Source organism: Phaseolus vulgaris, chromosome 6 (genome assembly GCF_000499845.2).
Source record: "Phaseolus vulgaris cultivar G19833 chromosome 6, P. vulgaris v2.0, whole genome shotgun sequence".
Taxonomy (NCBI): Eukaryota; Viridiplantae; Streptophyta; class Magnoliopsida; order Fabales; family Fabaceae; genus Phaseolus; species Phaseolus vulgaris.
Window position 1 is genome coordinate 15,411,102 of NC_023754.2, and position 15,827 is coordinate 15,426,928.

General features: G+C 34.2%; 2 protein-coding genes and 1 pseudogene across 5 annotated transcripts; 2 read left to right on the forward strand and 1 right to left on the reverse strand.

Moving 5' to 3' along the window:
* The first annotated feature begins 6,028 nt into the window (after positions 1–6,028).
* On the forward strand, positions 6,029–8,614 carry LOC137831279 (V-type proton ATPase subunit e1). Of its 2 annotated transcripts, XM_068638891.1 has the most exons (4): positions 6,029–6,122; positions 6,309–6,451; positions 7,330–7,377; positions 8,250–8,614. In XM_068638891.1, exons 2-4 carry the CDS (start codon positions 6,354–6,356, stop codon positions 8,314–8,316), a joined length of 213 nt encoding a protein of 70 aa, XP_068494992.1. In that variant the 5' UTR covers positions 6,029–6,122; positions 6,309–6,353; the 3' UTR covers positions 8,317–8,614. The 2 variants fall into 2 exon arrangements, with proteins under 2 accessions (XP_068494992.1, XP_068494991.1); XM_068638890.1 differs by lacking the exon at positions 6,029–6,122 and having other exon boundaries at positions 6,123–6,451.
* A 203-nt stretch (positions 8,615–8,817) lies between these two features.
* On the forward strand, positions 8,818–12,510 carry LOC137831278 (mitochondrial import inner membrane translocase subunit TIM22-3-like). 3 transcript variants are annotated; one of them, XM_068638888.1, is made up of 5 exons: positions 8,818–9,651; positions 10,791–10,855; positions 10,954–11,026; positions 11,357–11,410; positions 12,040–12,510. In XM_068638888.1, the coding sequence occupies exons 1-5, from the start codon at positions 9,498–9,500 to the stop codon at positions 12,189–12,191; spliced, it is 498 nt and encodes a 165-aa protein (XP_068494989.1). In that variant the 5' UTR covers positions 8,818–9,497; the 3' UTR covers positions 12,192–12,510. The 3 variants fall into 3 exon arrangements, 2 of the variants coding, with proteins under 2 accessions (XP_068494989.1, XP_068494990.1); XM_068638889.1 differs by lacking the exon at positions 8,818–9,651 and adding an exon at positions 10,212–10,446; XR_011084389.1 differs by lacking the exons at positions 8,818–9,651; positions 12,040–12,510 and having other exon boundaries at positions 10,037–10,855; positions 10,954–11,065; positions 11,357–11,407.
* LOC137831277 (uncharacterized) lies at positions 11,144–14,281 on the reverse strand (annotated as a pseudogene).
* Positions 14,282–15,827: the final 1,546 nt, after the last annotated feature.

Here is a 15,827-nt window from a genome sequence, read left to right on the forward strand (position 1 = left end):
GATTTTTTTAGAGTATCTTGATATCTTGAAATTTAACAAATTCAAATTTCATCTAAAAAAATAAAAATTTAAAATTCTTTTTATTATTTTCTCTTTTATATCTATGTTTTTATTTTTATATTTCCGTTTTGACACATAGAACATATCTATCTTACTTAGAGAGCAGTTGTTGGCTATATATAATTTCTTTTAATTTATGCAAGTCTAAGTTTCTTTAAATTGCAGGGTATTTTTATGGAGATGGATTATTATTAGTCATTAATTGACATTAGTTAGGGTTATTTTTAACGAAATCACACGATTAATGTCAAACAATCTTTTTGGTCGTCAAGATTATTTTAATCAATATTTTTTAAAAAGTATTTCATTGATAAGAGTTTTTTTTATTAATATTGGCTGACTATCTTTAGTTGATTTTTTTTCATCAATTTCAATAAGATTGTTTTTACATAATGCATTGTCAAATATTAATAAGAGTTATTTTCTAGTTTATACTCTTACGGGAATATTTATCAGTTAAAGTAAAACAATGTCATTTTTTAATTTATATTTGTTTGAGTTTCCTTAACTAATATAAATTTATTATTTTTTAATATATGTTAATCATATTTTTTCTAAAGCATATAGTGATTATTTTTTGTGTAGTTGACCGTTGAGTTTTTTTTTATTGACATTACTAGTTTGATCTCATATTAATTTTACATTTGGTAATAATTCAAACATTCAATCAACACAAAATTATTAAAATTTAATAAATTTAAATTATTTCATTTAAAAAATATTTAAAAATTAAATAATTTTAAAATAAAAACAATTTAAATTTAATGTATTTAAAATTTTTAAAAGTTGTGAATTTTTTATTCAAATATACGATTAATATTATAATACTATAATGTTCTTACATGGTCTTAGAAACCATTACCGGTGGCTTATACTTTCGATTATTGGACTGTTATGCGAGCTTGAGCCTGTTCTCGGATACTTGATGTAGATTATCACTCATCTATTGGATCTGGGTCAACTTTCAGCTTCTAGGTCTATGATCACTCTCAAGCAGGTGTGTGTACCTGCAAGGGACTCCGATGATAAAGTCAGAATCAGTTTGCTCATTTATCATATAAAAACACTCTACTTACCTGTTAAACATATGACCTATTTATAGTGCTTGTTGTTGAACTTTAACTTGATTGAGCTTTTGCTTTTCACACCTTGTAGTTACTAAATATATTTTCAATCTTTTGGGCCTATTTATTGGATTTTGATACCGTGCTTCCTTATTCTATTATTCATTTATATTATTTTAACTTTTAATATGTTGACGGGATTTCGAACTCTCTATTTAGTCAGTACACTAGTCCCCCAGACATGAGGATTTTGTTAAAAAGACGAGATGCCGATAAGAGTTGCAAAATTTTTAAGTGTGTTTGACATTACTGTTTTTATTTTTAGAGTATCTTATATATTAAATGTGTTATGTACGAAAGATTACATCGTTTCATGTGCATGATGGTTATTGTGCCTTTGATGTGAAACGTCTCTAACCCTTGGCCATAAGATGTATCAAAATCCAACAGTCCAAATGTTGTGTCGTTTCGTTTGAAAAGGGCTTTTGACTTCTATAAATAGTTGATCTTGAATGACTATGACCCACTACTTTGTCTTATTGTAGCCATGAAGTGTTTCTTCAAATTCCGAGAAAGTATTATATCTTCCTCAAACTCTGGTTTCGGTTCTAATGGAGATTCGGGGTTTTCGAGCGCGATTGGTGAAGCTGCTGGGATAGTGATTGAAGATATAATAGGAGTGTTCATTCGGCTACCTCGTCAACTACTATATCGTTTTCCATAAATAAAGTTTCCATTGGTTTAGTTTCAAGTAATGAAGCTCTAGATCTTGATGCCGAAAAACAAGCCGAAAGGGCGGAAGAAAATTGGAGTCTGAGACGAGGTTATGAATGGGTTGATTATAGAGTCTGAGAATATTTCTCCTCCTATCATTGATCTTTTTGGTGCTTCAATGCGGTTTTCAGAATCTGTCAACATCAACTTGAATGAGTAGTAATTGTTCCTACTCTGGCAGATGCAGCTATCGAGCTTTCTACTCGGTGTTTGCTAATTTCGAAAAGACTTAAAGAAGAAACTATTAATGATATTTCTACCACTGAGCATGAAAATTTGAAGAGAGAGCTTGCAGAATCTAGAAAAAGTCTTCAATCTTATCTTGATACTAATTGCTTTGACTTCTCAGATCAAAGAGATTTCAAATTTCATGTTGTGATGCCGAGAAAGAGTCTTTAAAAGAAAAAATTGTTGCCTTGGTTGCCGAAAGACTTTCTTTGCAAGCCAAGAATGAAGAGTTGAAAGGAGGTTTGAATGATTTATCTGCTTCAAAACAAGTTGATGTCGAGAAAATAAATCAGTTGGAAAAGAATTTAAAGGAAGCCCAGAGCTTTGTAGTAACACAACACAAGTTGGGTTTCTCTAAAGCTCTCCAACAGGACGAATATTTTTACAAGATTCCTTTGAATGAAGACAACTTTGATGTCCGAAAAGATTTTCATCATGACAACCTTATTTCTATTGAAGAAATACCTTATGAAGAAGGTCAAGAAGAAGCCACCAACGCTGATGATGTTGTGTATGTTGAATGATTAGGATCATTTTCTCTTTTTTCTTTTTGATGTACTTCCTGATTATTAGTTACTGGTTTTGTGTACTTTGATTTGGCCTTTGCCAACCATTTTGAACTTATTAGATTTAATATAACAATTTCATCATTATTATCTTGTTCTTATCTATTTTTGGACTTCTCTAATCATCTTATGGCCTTTCGATCTCTCGACCTTTCGACATTTTCAACTAATCAACTTGATTAAAACATATCATGTAACGAAACTTAATTAAGAATTTACATTTTATGAAAAGATCTTTATTTCATTAATATTTTACATGGTATAATTATTTCTTTGGCTAAGAACATTTAGCTTAACAAGATAAATTGCTTTCAAAACATATTCACTTGTATTTAAGGCATTTTGGCCGAGAGTTTTGTGTTCTCCCTTAAGCCGAGAGGTTTAACTTAAACAAAATAAGTTTTTTTTGAAGAAGAGTTTATTTACTGTGAAATTTTTCTTGATTGAGAGTTATCTTTCTATTTGGGCAAGAGATTTGAAAAATATATTTCTCTCAGAGGGGATTCGTTTATGGTGGAAACTTCCTTGATTGAAAGTTTTTGGAGGATTAGATTACATAAATTTCTCTCGAGAGGGATTACTTGTAATGAAAGCTTCCTTAGCCGATAGCTTATTCACTTTAATGAGATGTATTATCGCGAGGGATTCACTTGGAGTGAAAACTTCCTTAGCCGAGAGTTATTATTGTTCTTTCTTGAAGTAAGAGAATGATAACACATTTTTTTAGAAATGATTTCTTCACTAAACAATTCCATCTCAGGAGGGATTCTCTTTTGGAATGAGAAAACATCCTTGACCGAGAGACATTATATACATTGATTCATGATACTTTACATACAATTCTTCAACTGAAATAAAACTTCAAACGACTTGTATTCCATGTTCTAGGAACTGCTTTTCCATCCAATGTCTCTAATCTGTAGGCTCCATTTTGTAAATTCTCAGTTATTTGGAATGGTCATTCCCAATTTGGTGCCAACTTTCCCTAAGTTGGATCTTTTCTTGCTCCAGTCCTCATTCACCATATTAAATCTCCTTCATTTTCCAGTTCTCAGGCAGTGGAGTCTCTATGATTGCTTCAAAAAAAGGACGTCTTCTCACAAATGTTCCAAAAAATGTGCTTGATGTTTCCGGTTGCCTCCTCCATGTCACTTCAAAACTTGCTTCATTATGTGTTGTGATGAATACGTGCTCTCAGTTGAACAATTTCAAATGAAATTGTATTTAAAACTGTTTCTTCATTCAACTTCCACTTCATATATGCATTTTTTGCTCTCAACATACTCAACTCTTCTTCATTGTTTTTCTTTAGAGTTTCAAACTCCTCTTGTAACCTTATCAACATAGCCATTGACATGGCATTTTGGTTGTCCTCCTATCCTCTTGCTTGATCTTCTTTTCGACTTGCCCTTCTTTACTTCTTTAGTTAACGTGCTTCAGCCCCACGTGAACATCAAAATGTTTTACAGGGCCTTAGAAACAATTATCTTTTTTTTTCTCCTCCTCTCCATTTCTCGACTTCTCACTGATGGCTTGGGCTTTTGGTTACTGGATCAATTAGTTTAAACTCTGTTATACGGGCTTGAGCCTATTCTCGAGTATTGGATGTGGACTATCACTCAGCTATTGGATTTAGGTCAACTCTCGGCTTCTAGGTTTATGATCACTTTCGGGCAAGTGTGTACCTGCAAGGGGGTTCGATGATAGAGTCAGAATCAATATGTTCAATTATCATATAAAAACACTCTATTTACCTATTAAAGGAATCACCTATTTATAGTGTTTCTTGTTGGATTTTAACTTAATTGGATTTTTACTTTTCGGATACTTAATAAATATATTTTCAATGTTTTGAAACTATTTATTAGACTTTGATATAATACTTCTTTATTATATTTATATTATTTTAATTTTTAATATGCTGGGGACCTTTCGACTTATCGATTGAGTACATTTGTTTGAATGGTATATATTTTTTCATCAATGATAAAAAAACTATTTCTTTGGGATGTCGAGGTTTCTAGGAGAATAAATTAATAATTATTTGTTTGTCTGGTCGGGCTTAACTATTTAAGTCCTTTACTTGTAAACTTTATATTTTAATACTGGATTACCTTTCGAGAATTTTTTGGAATGTAAAAAACTACATTTTCTTAAAAAAAAAACTTATTCCCAAATGAATGGAAAGTAATACAAGAGATTAATGGAGTGAGAAGGAAACGCCCTTTCAATATTTTATTATGAAATTATTTTTTAATATAAATTAAATGATTAATTAAATTACTTCTAACTATTTTGTAAAAACATATGAAAACAATTTAGAAAAAAACATAATACTAGATTATTCTTTTTGCACACCTATAGTTTCATTGTACACCCATTCGGGTGGTTAAAAGACCAAACTGCTTCACTTGCTGCCACTATCCCTTATCCCTTGTCATTGTCGTCACCTTCATCAATGTGTTGCGTCATGAATGAAGTAGAGGAAGAATATATTTTGAAATATACAATCTAAAAGTTTTTTTAATGAAAAAAAAACTTTTAAATAGTACCATCTAAAATTAATTTTTTTTATTGTACAATCTAAAAATAAAAAATAATTCTGAATTAAATCTAGAGGTCAAAACAACTTATGGATTGTATGATAAAAAATTAATTTTGGATTACAAATTTAAATGTGAAAAATTAATTCTTGAGTGTGCAATCCAGATTTGCACTCCCATATTTTCCTTCTACATTCCTTTAAATAATAAAATTTTCTTTTTTCCCCTTACAAATATTTAAAGATAGCAGAATTTAAAGTCATTTTTAAGGGCAATATAGGAGTTGTCTATTTATGGGTGCAGAAGGAAAATATGGGGTTACAAAAGAAGATCTTCACAAAACCAACAGTTCAACAGTTGAATGGTGTTTCTATAGGGCTGCTTCTTCATACATCTCCATACCTTCTTGTGCCACCCCCATAAATTTTTCGTATTCCAAAAATACCCTTTTCAATATTTCGGATTACATAATCCAGAAGTCTTTTTCTAGATTCAGAATTAGCTTCTGGATTATATAATCCGGAAGTCTTTTGTGATTAGCTTCTGGATTACATAATTCGGAATTCGTTTCTAAATATGAAATTGACTTCCGATTATGTAATCCAGAATATATCCGAATTATTCTGGATTACATAATCCATAGACTTATTATTTCAAATTCAAAGGTGAAAAAAAAAAGATAAAATGGTATTTTCATATTTAGTATGGGGTGGCACAAGAAGGTATGGAGGTGTAGAAAGAAAGAGTCTTCTATAGTAGGCCGAGTTTGGGGCCTACGTAGGCTGAAGCCCAATTGATTGTGAAGCAGAAAATAGATGACCAATCACACACTATATGCGAAGGTGATCGAAAAGAGCACCGTGAGATCTCTGCATCAGAGTTCAGAGGTAACATAACAAACTATCATTATTCAAACGTTTTTTCTCTTTTCCTATTTTCACTTTCTCTCATTTTCCACCATTTTCTCGGCATCCAAACGCCCCCAAATAATAGGGTTCAATTCACCTCCGCTCCAAAATCAATCCATCAATTAATTCGCATTTTATTTCACTCTCTTTTTCAATTCGCGCTAGGAATTTCGTTTTCTCTGATCGGGATCTGGAAGGGAACGACTCGACATGGGTTTCCTGGTGACGACGCTGATCTTCATAGTGATCGGAATCATCGCGAGCCTCTGCACCAGAATCTGCTGCAACAGAGGACCTTCTACCAATCTGTACGCTTCTTTTCCCTTTCTCTCTCCGTTATGTTTTAAGTTCTCAATGGATTCATTGCGGTATCCTAGCAATCTCGAGAGTCTTTTGCGTTCGAAGAATTAGGAGGCTCTTCACTCAATTGGACTGTATAGTACGACGTATTTCTGAATTGGATTTCGTGATTTGGTTGTGTGAGTGGATTATCTCATCATTAGTTAGTTGGATTTTGATCCGATGAATTTGTGGATTGTTTGGAGAATGTGTTTTGTCGTTTTCTGTTGTGAATCCTTCTGCTACTTTAAAGATTTGCTGTGATTTAGGGGGATGAACTTAGATTAAGGTTGTCTTGCTCAAAATTAAGTTATTTGTAGTCAGGCAGGGATAAGGCTTTGTTGTTGTCGTCGTTGTTGTATTTATAGTGAGACATTACTGATTCACTTCAGAAGGATGAGTTAGCCAGTATTTTGGGAAAGAAATATATTCCTGGATGTTAATTGTTTCTCTGGAGTTTGTTTGCATGTAAAGAAAGCGAGAGTGTATGTTTTCTCCTTCTGGCGTGTGGTTGCTTCCTTGGTTATGGCAGTGTGCTTGATTCTTGTTGCACACCTTTACTGTTATCGGTCGGTTCTTATTTGTGTGTTTATTTTTCTGTTAGAAGCTCCATAGAACATCAATCCCTTTCACGTTCTGTTGTTCTCGTGAGAACAAACACACTTAGTAGTTAACAAATTGATATGATTATCAACTATGTATTGCAAACTTTTGTGTTTTATAAATATTCAAATTTATTTAGTCACTTGAGTGGGCTCTGAAGAATTTATACAGACACATGCATTCTCTGTATATGTGTGAATTGTTCTTATTGACGCATGTCTAATCTCTTCTTATTCTGTTGCAGATTTCACCTAACTTTGGTAATTACTGCAACAATTTGCTGCTGGATGATGTAAGTGTTGTTTGATGGGCATTCTTCCTTTATTTTTCATTAAGTTAAAAATAGGTATTAGAGAGAATTTTTGCACCTATATCTTTTATTTCCCCTGACAAGGAATTTATTTATTACATTAGAATAAAAAAAATATATGCCTTTTTCTTCACGTAGATAACTCCACTCACAGGCTGTCATTTATTGATTAGACCATGATACTGGCGTGCTGCGTGTGAGTTTTTATCTTTATTTTCTAAATACCTGAGCTGAATAGCCGCACTCCTATGAAGAATAGTAATTGAAGCAGTGTAACTGAATTCTGTGATGGTAGGATAATTTTAAGTGTTTGTACCTGAACATATATAAGCCTTGATGCCTTTATTCTATTATAAAAGGACATTAGTTTTATTAGTAAAAAAAGGAGCCTGCCATGCCACAAATGTGATAATAGTAACTCAGAATGTCTCAAGCGAAGTTTCTCTCTTTCTATAGTATACCTATTCATTCTCATTCTTGTATATGCACATCTTAGATGTGTAATTTTACTAGAGGAAATTATAAATATTTTATGTACTTATTTATTTGCATTTCTGTTATAAATATTTATTTTCATTATTTACAATGAGCTTGTGATAAAATATGATGAACATGAGTAACTGTTTGTTCAAAAGGGATTGTTTTGTTTATTTTTTTGGGAATTCGGTTATAACTTTCTTTGTTGATAGTTCATTCCCAAGTTTTTGTCTACTTATATTATTGAATCCTATCTTGATTGATCTTTCAGTGAGCTATTTTCCGCTTGTGTTTGGTTCAGTTGTAATTATAGCTTATAAATAACAAATCATGTCTTTGCCATAGGCTCAATGTTGGTTTTTTCTCTGTTCTTTTAGGTGGGCGATTGTATATGTGGCACAGATGAAGCCACTCATTGTACCTATATTGAGTGAGGGCGAATAAGTCTCGCAACAGATGTAGCTCCTTGTAAGTTAGAGAACATGGATCACAAATTGGCTGCTGCATAGAATTTGGTTTTGGTTATCATGAGTTATTCAGTATATTTTTCTGAGTGGAACTGAAGTGTATGTATTTCTTGTCGGATAATGGCATTTCTATTGCTACCTGATATTAGTCGTGTTACGAATATCACTCATTCTGTTATTCATTTTAGATATCCGTGGATAATGGTATCAAATATGTATTCTGGTGAAAAATAAGTTGATGAAAGGGAAAGTATGTTTTGTCTAAGATTCAAAAATTTCTTGTGTCATGTTTGGCACTTCTCATGTACTATACAAATCGCGCTGGTCGCTTACCAGATGACTGAAATGTTAATTGAAATACTGATAACCGATAGTAATTTAATAATTTTAGCATTCCTTGTTAGTATTTAGCTCAAGATGCCTTACGTAATGCTTACAACAGCTGGGCAACATTTTGTTTCTGAAAGAATATTAGGTTGATTGCAGAAGTCCCTAAACAAAATAAAATCAATTAGCAGTTTACAGTGATAGCAAAGCTATGACACTAGACATAAGCCACTCATGCACACAAATTGCATATTTATTAAATCAATTGGTTTGAAGTTTTCTTCTCTTTACTTACTGGAATCTTACCATAGAGATCTTCTGGTCAAGGCAAGAGTGTTAGCAGTCACACCACACGGGAGAAGGCAATCGTGACATTTAAATTATTCGCATGAACTTTGAGCTCGGTTTTTTCACTTTATAGCATAAGCAGTAAAAAAAAGGACAGCATTTCCGTGTTAGAGGTCAAGAGACCACGTTTTACTGATCTATGTCTAAAAGCAGAAATCATAAGTTTTATATCTGAATGGTTTATTGAATGCTTTAGGGAAGACTTTTCTTAAAAACGGGGGAAAGGTCCATTTCGTTGGTTTCTATATAGAATTTTGTTTTCATACGTTAAAAAACTGATTATCGTTAATAACAATGAGAATTACATTACGTCCCTGGTGAGAGAAGGACCTCGTCCTTGTGTTCCTAAAGAGTTTTAATTTTCTGGGAAAGAAGGGTCTCAGTAAACTTATAATAGAGAATAACAGTATTGATTAGTTCATTCATTGGTGAATTAGGTGATGTTAGTGTTGAATAAATTGAAGTGAAGAGCAGGGTCATTCAATGGTGAAAAGTCAAGAAGTGATGGCATCGAATGCAACAGTTAATTCAGTAAGTGATGTCAACTCTGCTCCGAATCCGTCTCCCACCGTTTGCCTTCTTCTCTCCGCCGGAAACTTTGCTTGTGGTGCCTTCGCTGGCTCCCTTTTTGGCTACGGTCCTCTCTCCAACTTGGACCTTCATGTCCTTTCTTAAATTTACAACATGTTTCCTTCTTGTGCTGTTACCTTACCCATTCTTTTATTCTATTTTTCTTCATCATTCTCTTGTTGGGTATCTTAACTTTTTCCGAAACGGTTAGCTAAGAGCTTTTAGTGTTTTTTCTGTTCTTGGTGCTTTACTTTGATAATTCATGCAATAAAAATTTACACTAAAGTTTAGTAAGTAAGACCACAATTATTGACAAAAAGAACAATGATTTTTTAAAGCAACTTGGGATATACGTCTCGTTGAACATTCACAATCTAATGGACAAGTGAAAGGTGAATTGAAAAAGAACAAAGGACTTGGGAGAAGAGTTAACGAGTATATTGTGGATTGCACTCTGCAATCAACAATTCGGGAAACTTCCTATATATTAACTTTTAGGACTATAGATGAGTTCTTACAGAAGAATACACTTTGATTCAGAAGGCAGTAATTAGAAAGGACCTTTTTCCATCACTCGAGACCTAGATGATGAAGATTATAAATTGGAAGAGATTAACGAAGGAGGGTTGTTAGACCAGTAAGTACCAGAATATTAAACCATGAAATTGATCTTTGTTGTGCAAATTCTGAAATAAATACGGTCATTTAGTGGTTTATTTTGTGGCCTCTGCAACTATATAATGTTCTCACTAGTACTTATCCATGAGTGTCATATTTGTGTTTATTTTTCTTTTAACATATTTTCTGTATACCCAAAGGTGGAAGGTGCAACTTCGTTATTTGTTCAGCTGGTTTTGTACAAGTAAAACCTTGCCTCGTTTAATTTTCATCGTTTCCGTATCACAAAACTAAAAGAGGAAAAGGAACGGAGGGATCCTTTCGTAGATAGTTTCAACTTCAAACTTTTTCTGCTAGTGTGTAACATTTTAAACTTGTGAATCTATATAATATTTTCCAAAGTAGCTAGAGAAATGAACTTCTGAACTAAATTTTCTGCTTAATTCAATCATAGGTTATTTCATATATATAGATTGTCTTTGAAATGCTGGCAGAGGGTTATGATGAAGAGATTTAGATTCTTGTAGTTAAATAGTTGGTCAGTATTTGTATTCATGCTCAAGGATGCTTTCAATGGGTCTGTTTCAGGTGCTGGATTGATCAAGAAGAAAGGCTTTAAAGGATCCTTTATAGAAGCAGGGTCTAATGCTAAGGTATATCACACATAAATGTTGTTAATTTTCTGCCTGGCTTTTTACTGGATGAACTTAATACTTATTTTGAACGGGTTTTTTTTGTCATCTCTTCATAGACATTTGCAATTTTATCTGGAGTTGATAGTTTGGTTGTCTGCATCTTGGGAAGAGTTCGAGGAAAGGATGATGGTATAAAATATTTAAACATTTCAGCAAAATTCTAAATGAGTAAGTTAGAAGTTAGTTGAAAATTGATAAACTAGCTAATGGAGGAAAGATGTTTGTTAAAATGACATTAAAAAAACATAGAAAAAAGGAATTATGATATGATAGTATTCAAACGCGATGTGAAAGTGTTTCAAAAAACACCAACAAAAATATGTTCCTTCACCAAAGAGGTCTAATAATGTGGTGAAATGAAACAAACTTTTAGTTCTGCCAAATACAGTAATTGCTTACGTCAAATCCTTGGCAGTACAATGTTCTCCACTGATAATGCGATTACTTTCACATATGCAGCCATTAACGCTGGGCTAGCTGGATGTTGTGCTGGTCTTGCTACAAGTTTTCCTGGTATCCTTCCTTCTAATAATTGATGAATTGTCAACCTTTACTTGAAAACTTTATTAACTTGATTGGTCCCTGCACCAAGTGAAATTAAGGATAAAAGCTCAGACTAACCTCTGCCTATTTTATTGCATTTATCTCAAAAAGACAAAATACCTCTTCTCGTTTTTCTTTTACATTGAAAAGTATGTTTGTATGTCAGATAAGTTTTAAACTGTAATCCAAACACAAACGAACCATTTCCTCAAATGTGAATTTTAATTTGTCTTTCATTGTTGATCTCTCTGAATAAACATGATCCTTCATGTTGAACAGTGAGACGATTTTGTCTTCAATTGGTGACTGGGGAAAAGTTGTAAGGTTTATTGACAGAGTTTAGTTTCTATCAATACGAAGTGTTTTTAAATTGTTAACCTATTAGAAATCATGTTAGATATAACTTATAAGATTAGTAAAAAAATATCATGAACAGTGATCTTTTACGTGCTTATAATATGTACTATTACTCTTAATATATTGAGTGCCAAACAAAATCACTTTATTTTTGTAATAGTCTCAGTGTGTGTGCACGTATGTATTATTGCTACACTATTATTTGTTTTGTTACTATATGACTCATGCTTACGATTCTTTAGGTACAGCCCAATCACTTCTGCAGAACTGCCTCACTTTTGGGGCTTTTTCTTTTATCGTTGAAGGGTTAACCAAGAAAGGATCTGCAGTTGCACACCCCATGTCCAAGAAAACAAGTGTACGCAACAAGGGCAAAATTCCTACATCTCATTAAGGGCATATTGCATTTTTTTGGCATCATTAAGATAAGGTTAAGGTATATAGCGTAAGCACCTTTCTTTTGGCTTCATTGTAGCTTTCTAGTAGTCTTATGGACACTTTTAGATACAGGGGTGATACACATTGTAACAATGGCATGGCTTTTTTGCATATTCATGGTTTCAAATATTGCATCCTGAGCCTGTGTCATGCACTTGTCAACCAAATGCAGTACATGGAGCTGAATTGATTTGAGTTAGAAAGCAAAGGTTTTACCTATGATCTGCAGCAGAACTCTATAGCAACATATTCTTGATATAATATATTAATAATGATTTGAGCCTGTTTATTTCGCATCTCTTTCATAAGACATTGCTGATACTTTTGTCTCTTTAAGTATGACACACTCATTATTAGTTCACATATTCTTTTATAATGTTTTAAAATGAGAGGATGCATACAATAATCTCATATCAGTAGATTCACACACTCAAGAAATCATCTTATATCAGTAAGGTATGCTACAAGCTGCTAATATAAAATTAAACAAACTCTTTCCTATTTTTACTAGTAAATTTCATGTAAACCTGTAGTGATAAACAGGTTATAACATGATTCTGTCAAATTACTCAACAATGACCTAATCACAACCGCAGAAAAAACAAAATTCTTTCGTATACTGTTTTTCATTATTACTTCTGATTTATACAGCTAAAATATAAAACCAAGAAAATTATTCGTTGGCCATCTCTGACAGTGTCAGCAAGAAATGGAAAAACACTTAATTGCATTCAATACAACTTACAAGCAGTAGCTAAAATTACAAAAAGTTAGATTTTTACTGAGAACTGAGCCTAAACTCGTTTCATGATACACCAACAGTCACTTATATTGAAAATAAAGCTTAGCCTGCAAGCTTAATGCACCTTTTCATCATACTTATCTACTAATTGAATAGGACACATGAAAATCAGTTTACAAGCACAATGTTGAACTCACCACCATCATTGGCCGCATTTGTCTGCAATTTCTGGGTAGAGACCTACAGCTAGAAAAGTTTAACAGCATTTGCTAACGTTGAATATTGAGCATGTCCTTGGCCTCAGTCTGCTCCTCCATAAGCCCCTCACTCACATACTTACTCAACAGCTCCATCTTCTTCTTCTCCAGCACCCTCCTCTCAATCTCCTTCTCATCGGGCAGCGGCACGTGCACAATAAACTCCCTCCTCTCCCTCTTCTCCTCTTTCTCTCTCTCCCTCTCCCTCTCCTCCTCCACCACCTCCTCTTCCTCCTCCCTCAGCATCTCTCTCGCCACCGCCGACACCTCTGCCACCTCCCCACTTTTCACTCCCTTCCTCGCCTCCCTCCGCACCTCATCTAATCTCCTCCACTCCTCTGCCGCCTCCCGCCGCATCGCCTCCTCTGCTGGGCCCTCCAGTCGCTCCAGCACACCATCCTCTTCATCACGGTAGCCATAATAACTCGCATCAATCCGCTTATAAATGTCATACCGCGTGCGCCGCTTGCGGAGCTCTGGGGGCTTCTCGAAAAGCTCCTTGACGCCGGGAAGCTTCTTCGCCGCGCCGAAGTAGCGGTAGCCGGGGCCACGGCCGCCCGGGTTGGGGACGTCGACGATGTTGCCGTCGAGGTCCGTCATCTTGGCCGAGTACTTGGCATGATTGTGCCCGCCGAGCTCGACGATGCGGCGCTCCCAGTGAGACTTCTCCCGAATCAGCTTGTTGATCTCGTCGTTGAGGTCGCGCAGCCGGTGCTCACCCAGACCCTCGTTCTGAATCTCCGCCACCTTCCGCCCGATCTCGCGCATTATCTGCTGGCGCCACTTGTCGGCCTCCGACTGGTCGCGGCATTCCGAGGCGAGGAACGGACGGCGCTCCTTCGGCTTCTTCTTCTCCTCCGCCTTCATCGTGATGAAGCGGTTCAGCATCGACTGCGCCTTCTCCTCGTTTCGAGCCATCTCCGACAACGAAAAGAAAACCAAAACTGAATGTGAAGGAAGAATTTGACTGCGCTTTCTCTTCTTTGCGATTTCCGATTTGGAACGTAAACCTAACCAAAACCCCTCTTTGGCTGAAACGTTGCGTTGGTCAATTATAATATATACAAAAATTTTGAATCAAAGTTATTTTGTTTCTTTTATTGTATATCCATGCTTTTTCTTGTTTGGGATATTAGGATATCTTTTTTAGGTTATTAAAATCTTAAACTATTGGAGAAAGAATTTGCTATTTATATTATATTAAAATCTTTAAATTTATGATATGATGTATACTTCATTCTCTTTTTTGAATATATATATATATATATATATATATATATATATATATATATTAGATAGATAGATACTAATGGATTTTGCGTTGAAATTATTGTTTTTCCTTGTATATATTTATTTATTACTTGTTTAATGCATAAATCCTTAAACCCTTTATATACTATAAAAAGAGAATTTAAAATTTTAGAGTCGTTACAAAATGAACATTACTATAATATCTAAATATATTTTTTTTTTTAACGGAGTGATACTTAATAGGTATTGAATAATATTATTTTAACAAGTAAATTCACAAATCATTTTATTGAGTATGGATTATTTTGATTCAATAATATATAATTGTAGGCTTTATTATTATTATTATTATTATTATTATTATTATTATTATTATTATTATTATTATTATTATTATTATTATTATTATTATTATTATTATTATTATTATTATTATTATTATTATTAGAGATTGCAGTGCACGTTCAGAAAAGTTCATGTTCTATAAGAACAACTGAGTTTGTGTCATATAGGCCTTAACATGGACTTCAGAATTCGAGGTTTTCAAATATTTATCCAGGTTGTGCCAGGTCCATCTATGGGGCAGTTGAGCTCTCATCACCTCGTCGGTGAAAGTGTGGAAACCTCTCAAGTTTGCCTTCGCCGTGTGATTGATAAATGGGTTGGGGAGTGCCTTAAAGGGTTGGTGCTCATACCCCCGACTTTCATGTTTCGACGTACCTTGAGCGATACTCATTGGGATCATCCTCTAGGACGACCTTTTAGTGGGACTCAGGGATACCGATTTCTCCTAGTCAGTGGAGTTCCTCGGGGAGTCATGTTGGGACTCCGCAGTATGGCCCGAGAACTGCAGGTCGCCCCGAGTAGTGCTAATGTCCCTACGAGCCATTTGTTTTTGCAGTGCCAGCAGCTCCACCCTATGTTGTTTCTTCAGGGATGCCAAATCCTATTCCATTTCCTCCTGCATTTGGTCCATTGTGTCCCTCATACACTACAACAAAATCTTGAAATAGAAACCATTTTTTAGAGACCAAAAATAATTAGTTGCTATGGTGACTAAATTAGATACCATTTTAGAGACTAAAAAAATTTTGGTTTCTAAATTAGTTTCTATTATTGTTAAATGGTTTCTAAATTGGTGTATAATTAGCAACCAATGGTTTTGCTACCAAAGTTTATAGGTTCTCCTCGCTTATATCCTAAACTAGGAGGAGGGTCGCTAGTTGTTGATTCGCGTGTCCTGTTGAGTACTCATGTCGAGAGTGTACGTCCAAATGTTCGTAATGGTTTTAGGAAAAGTTTTACCTGGTCCCACGGTGGACGCCAAATGCTACCGAAAATG

What these genes read in the sequence shown, in the direction of transcription:
- LOC137831278 (XM_068638888.1), top strand. Translation starts at nt 9,498, where the DNA reads ATGGTGAAAAGTCAAGAAGTGATGGCATCGAATGCAACAGTTAATTCA. An exon ending in TGGCTCCCTTTTTGGCTACG is followed by an intron (nt 9,652 to 10,790) that starts GTCCTCTCTCCA and finishes GGTCTGTTTCAG; the next exon opens with GTGCTGGATTGATCAAGAAG. An exon ending in TCTTGCTACAAGTTTTCCTG is followed by an intron (nt 11,411 to 12,039) that starts GTATCCTTCCTT and finishes ACGATTCTTTAG; the next exon opens with GTACAGCCCAATCACTTCTG.
- LOC137831279 (XM_068638891.1), top strand. Translation starts at nt 6,354, where the DNA reads ATGGGTTTCCTGGTGACGACGCTGATCTTCATAGTGATCGGAATCATC. An exon ending in AGAGGACCTTCTACCAATCT is followed by an intron (nt 6,452 to 7,329) that starts GTACGCTTCTTT and finishes ATTCTGTTGCAG; the next exon opens with ATTTCACCTAACTTTGGTAA. An exon ending in ACAATTTGCTGCTGGATGAT is followed by an intron (nt 7,378 to 8,249) that starts GTAAGTGTTGTT and finishes CTGTTCTTTTAG; the next exon opens with GTGGGCGATTGTATATGTGG.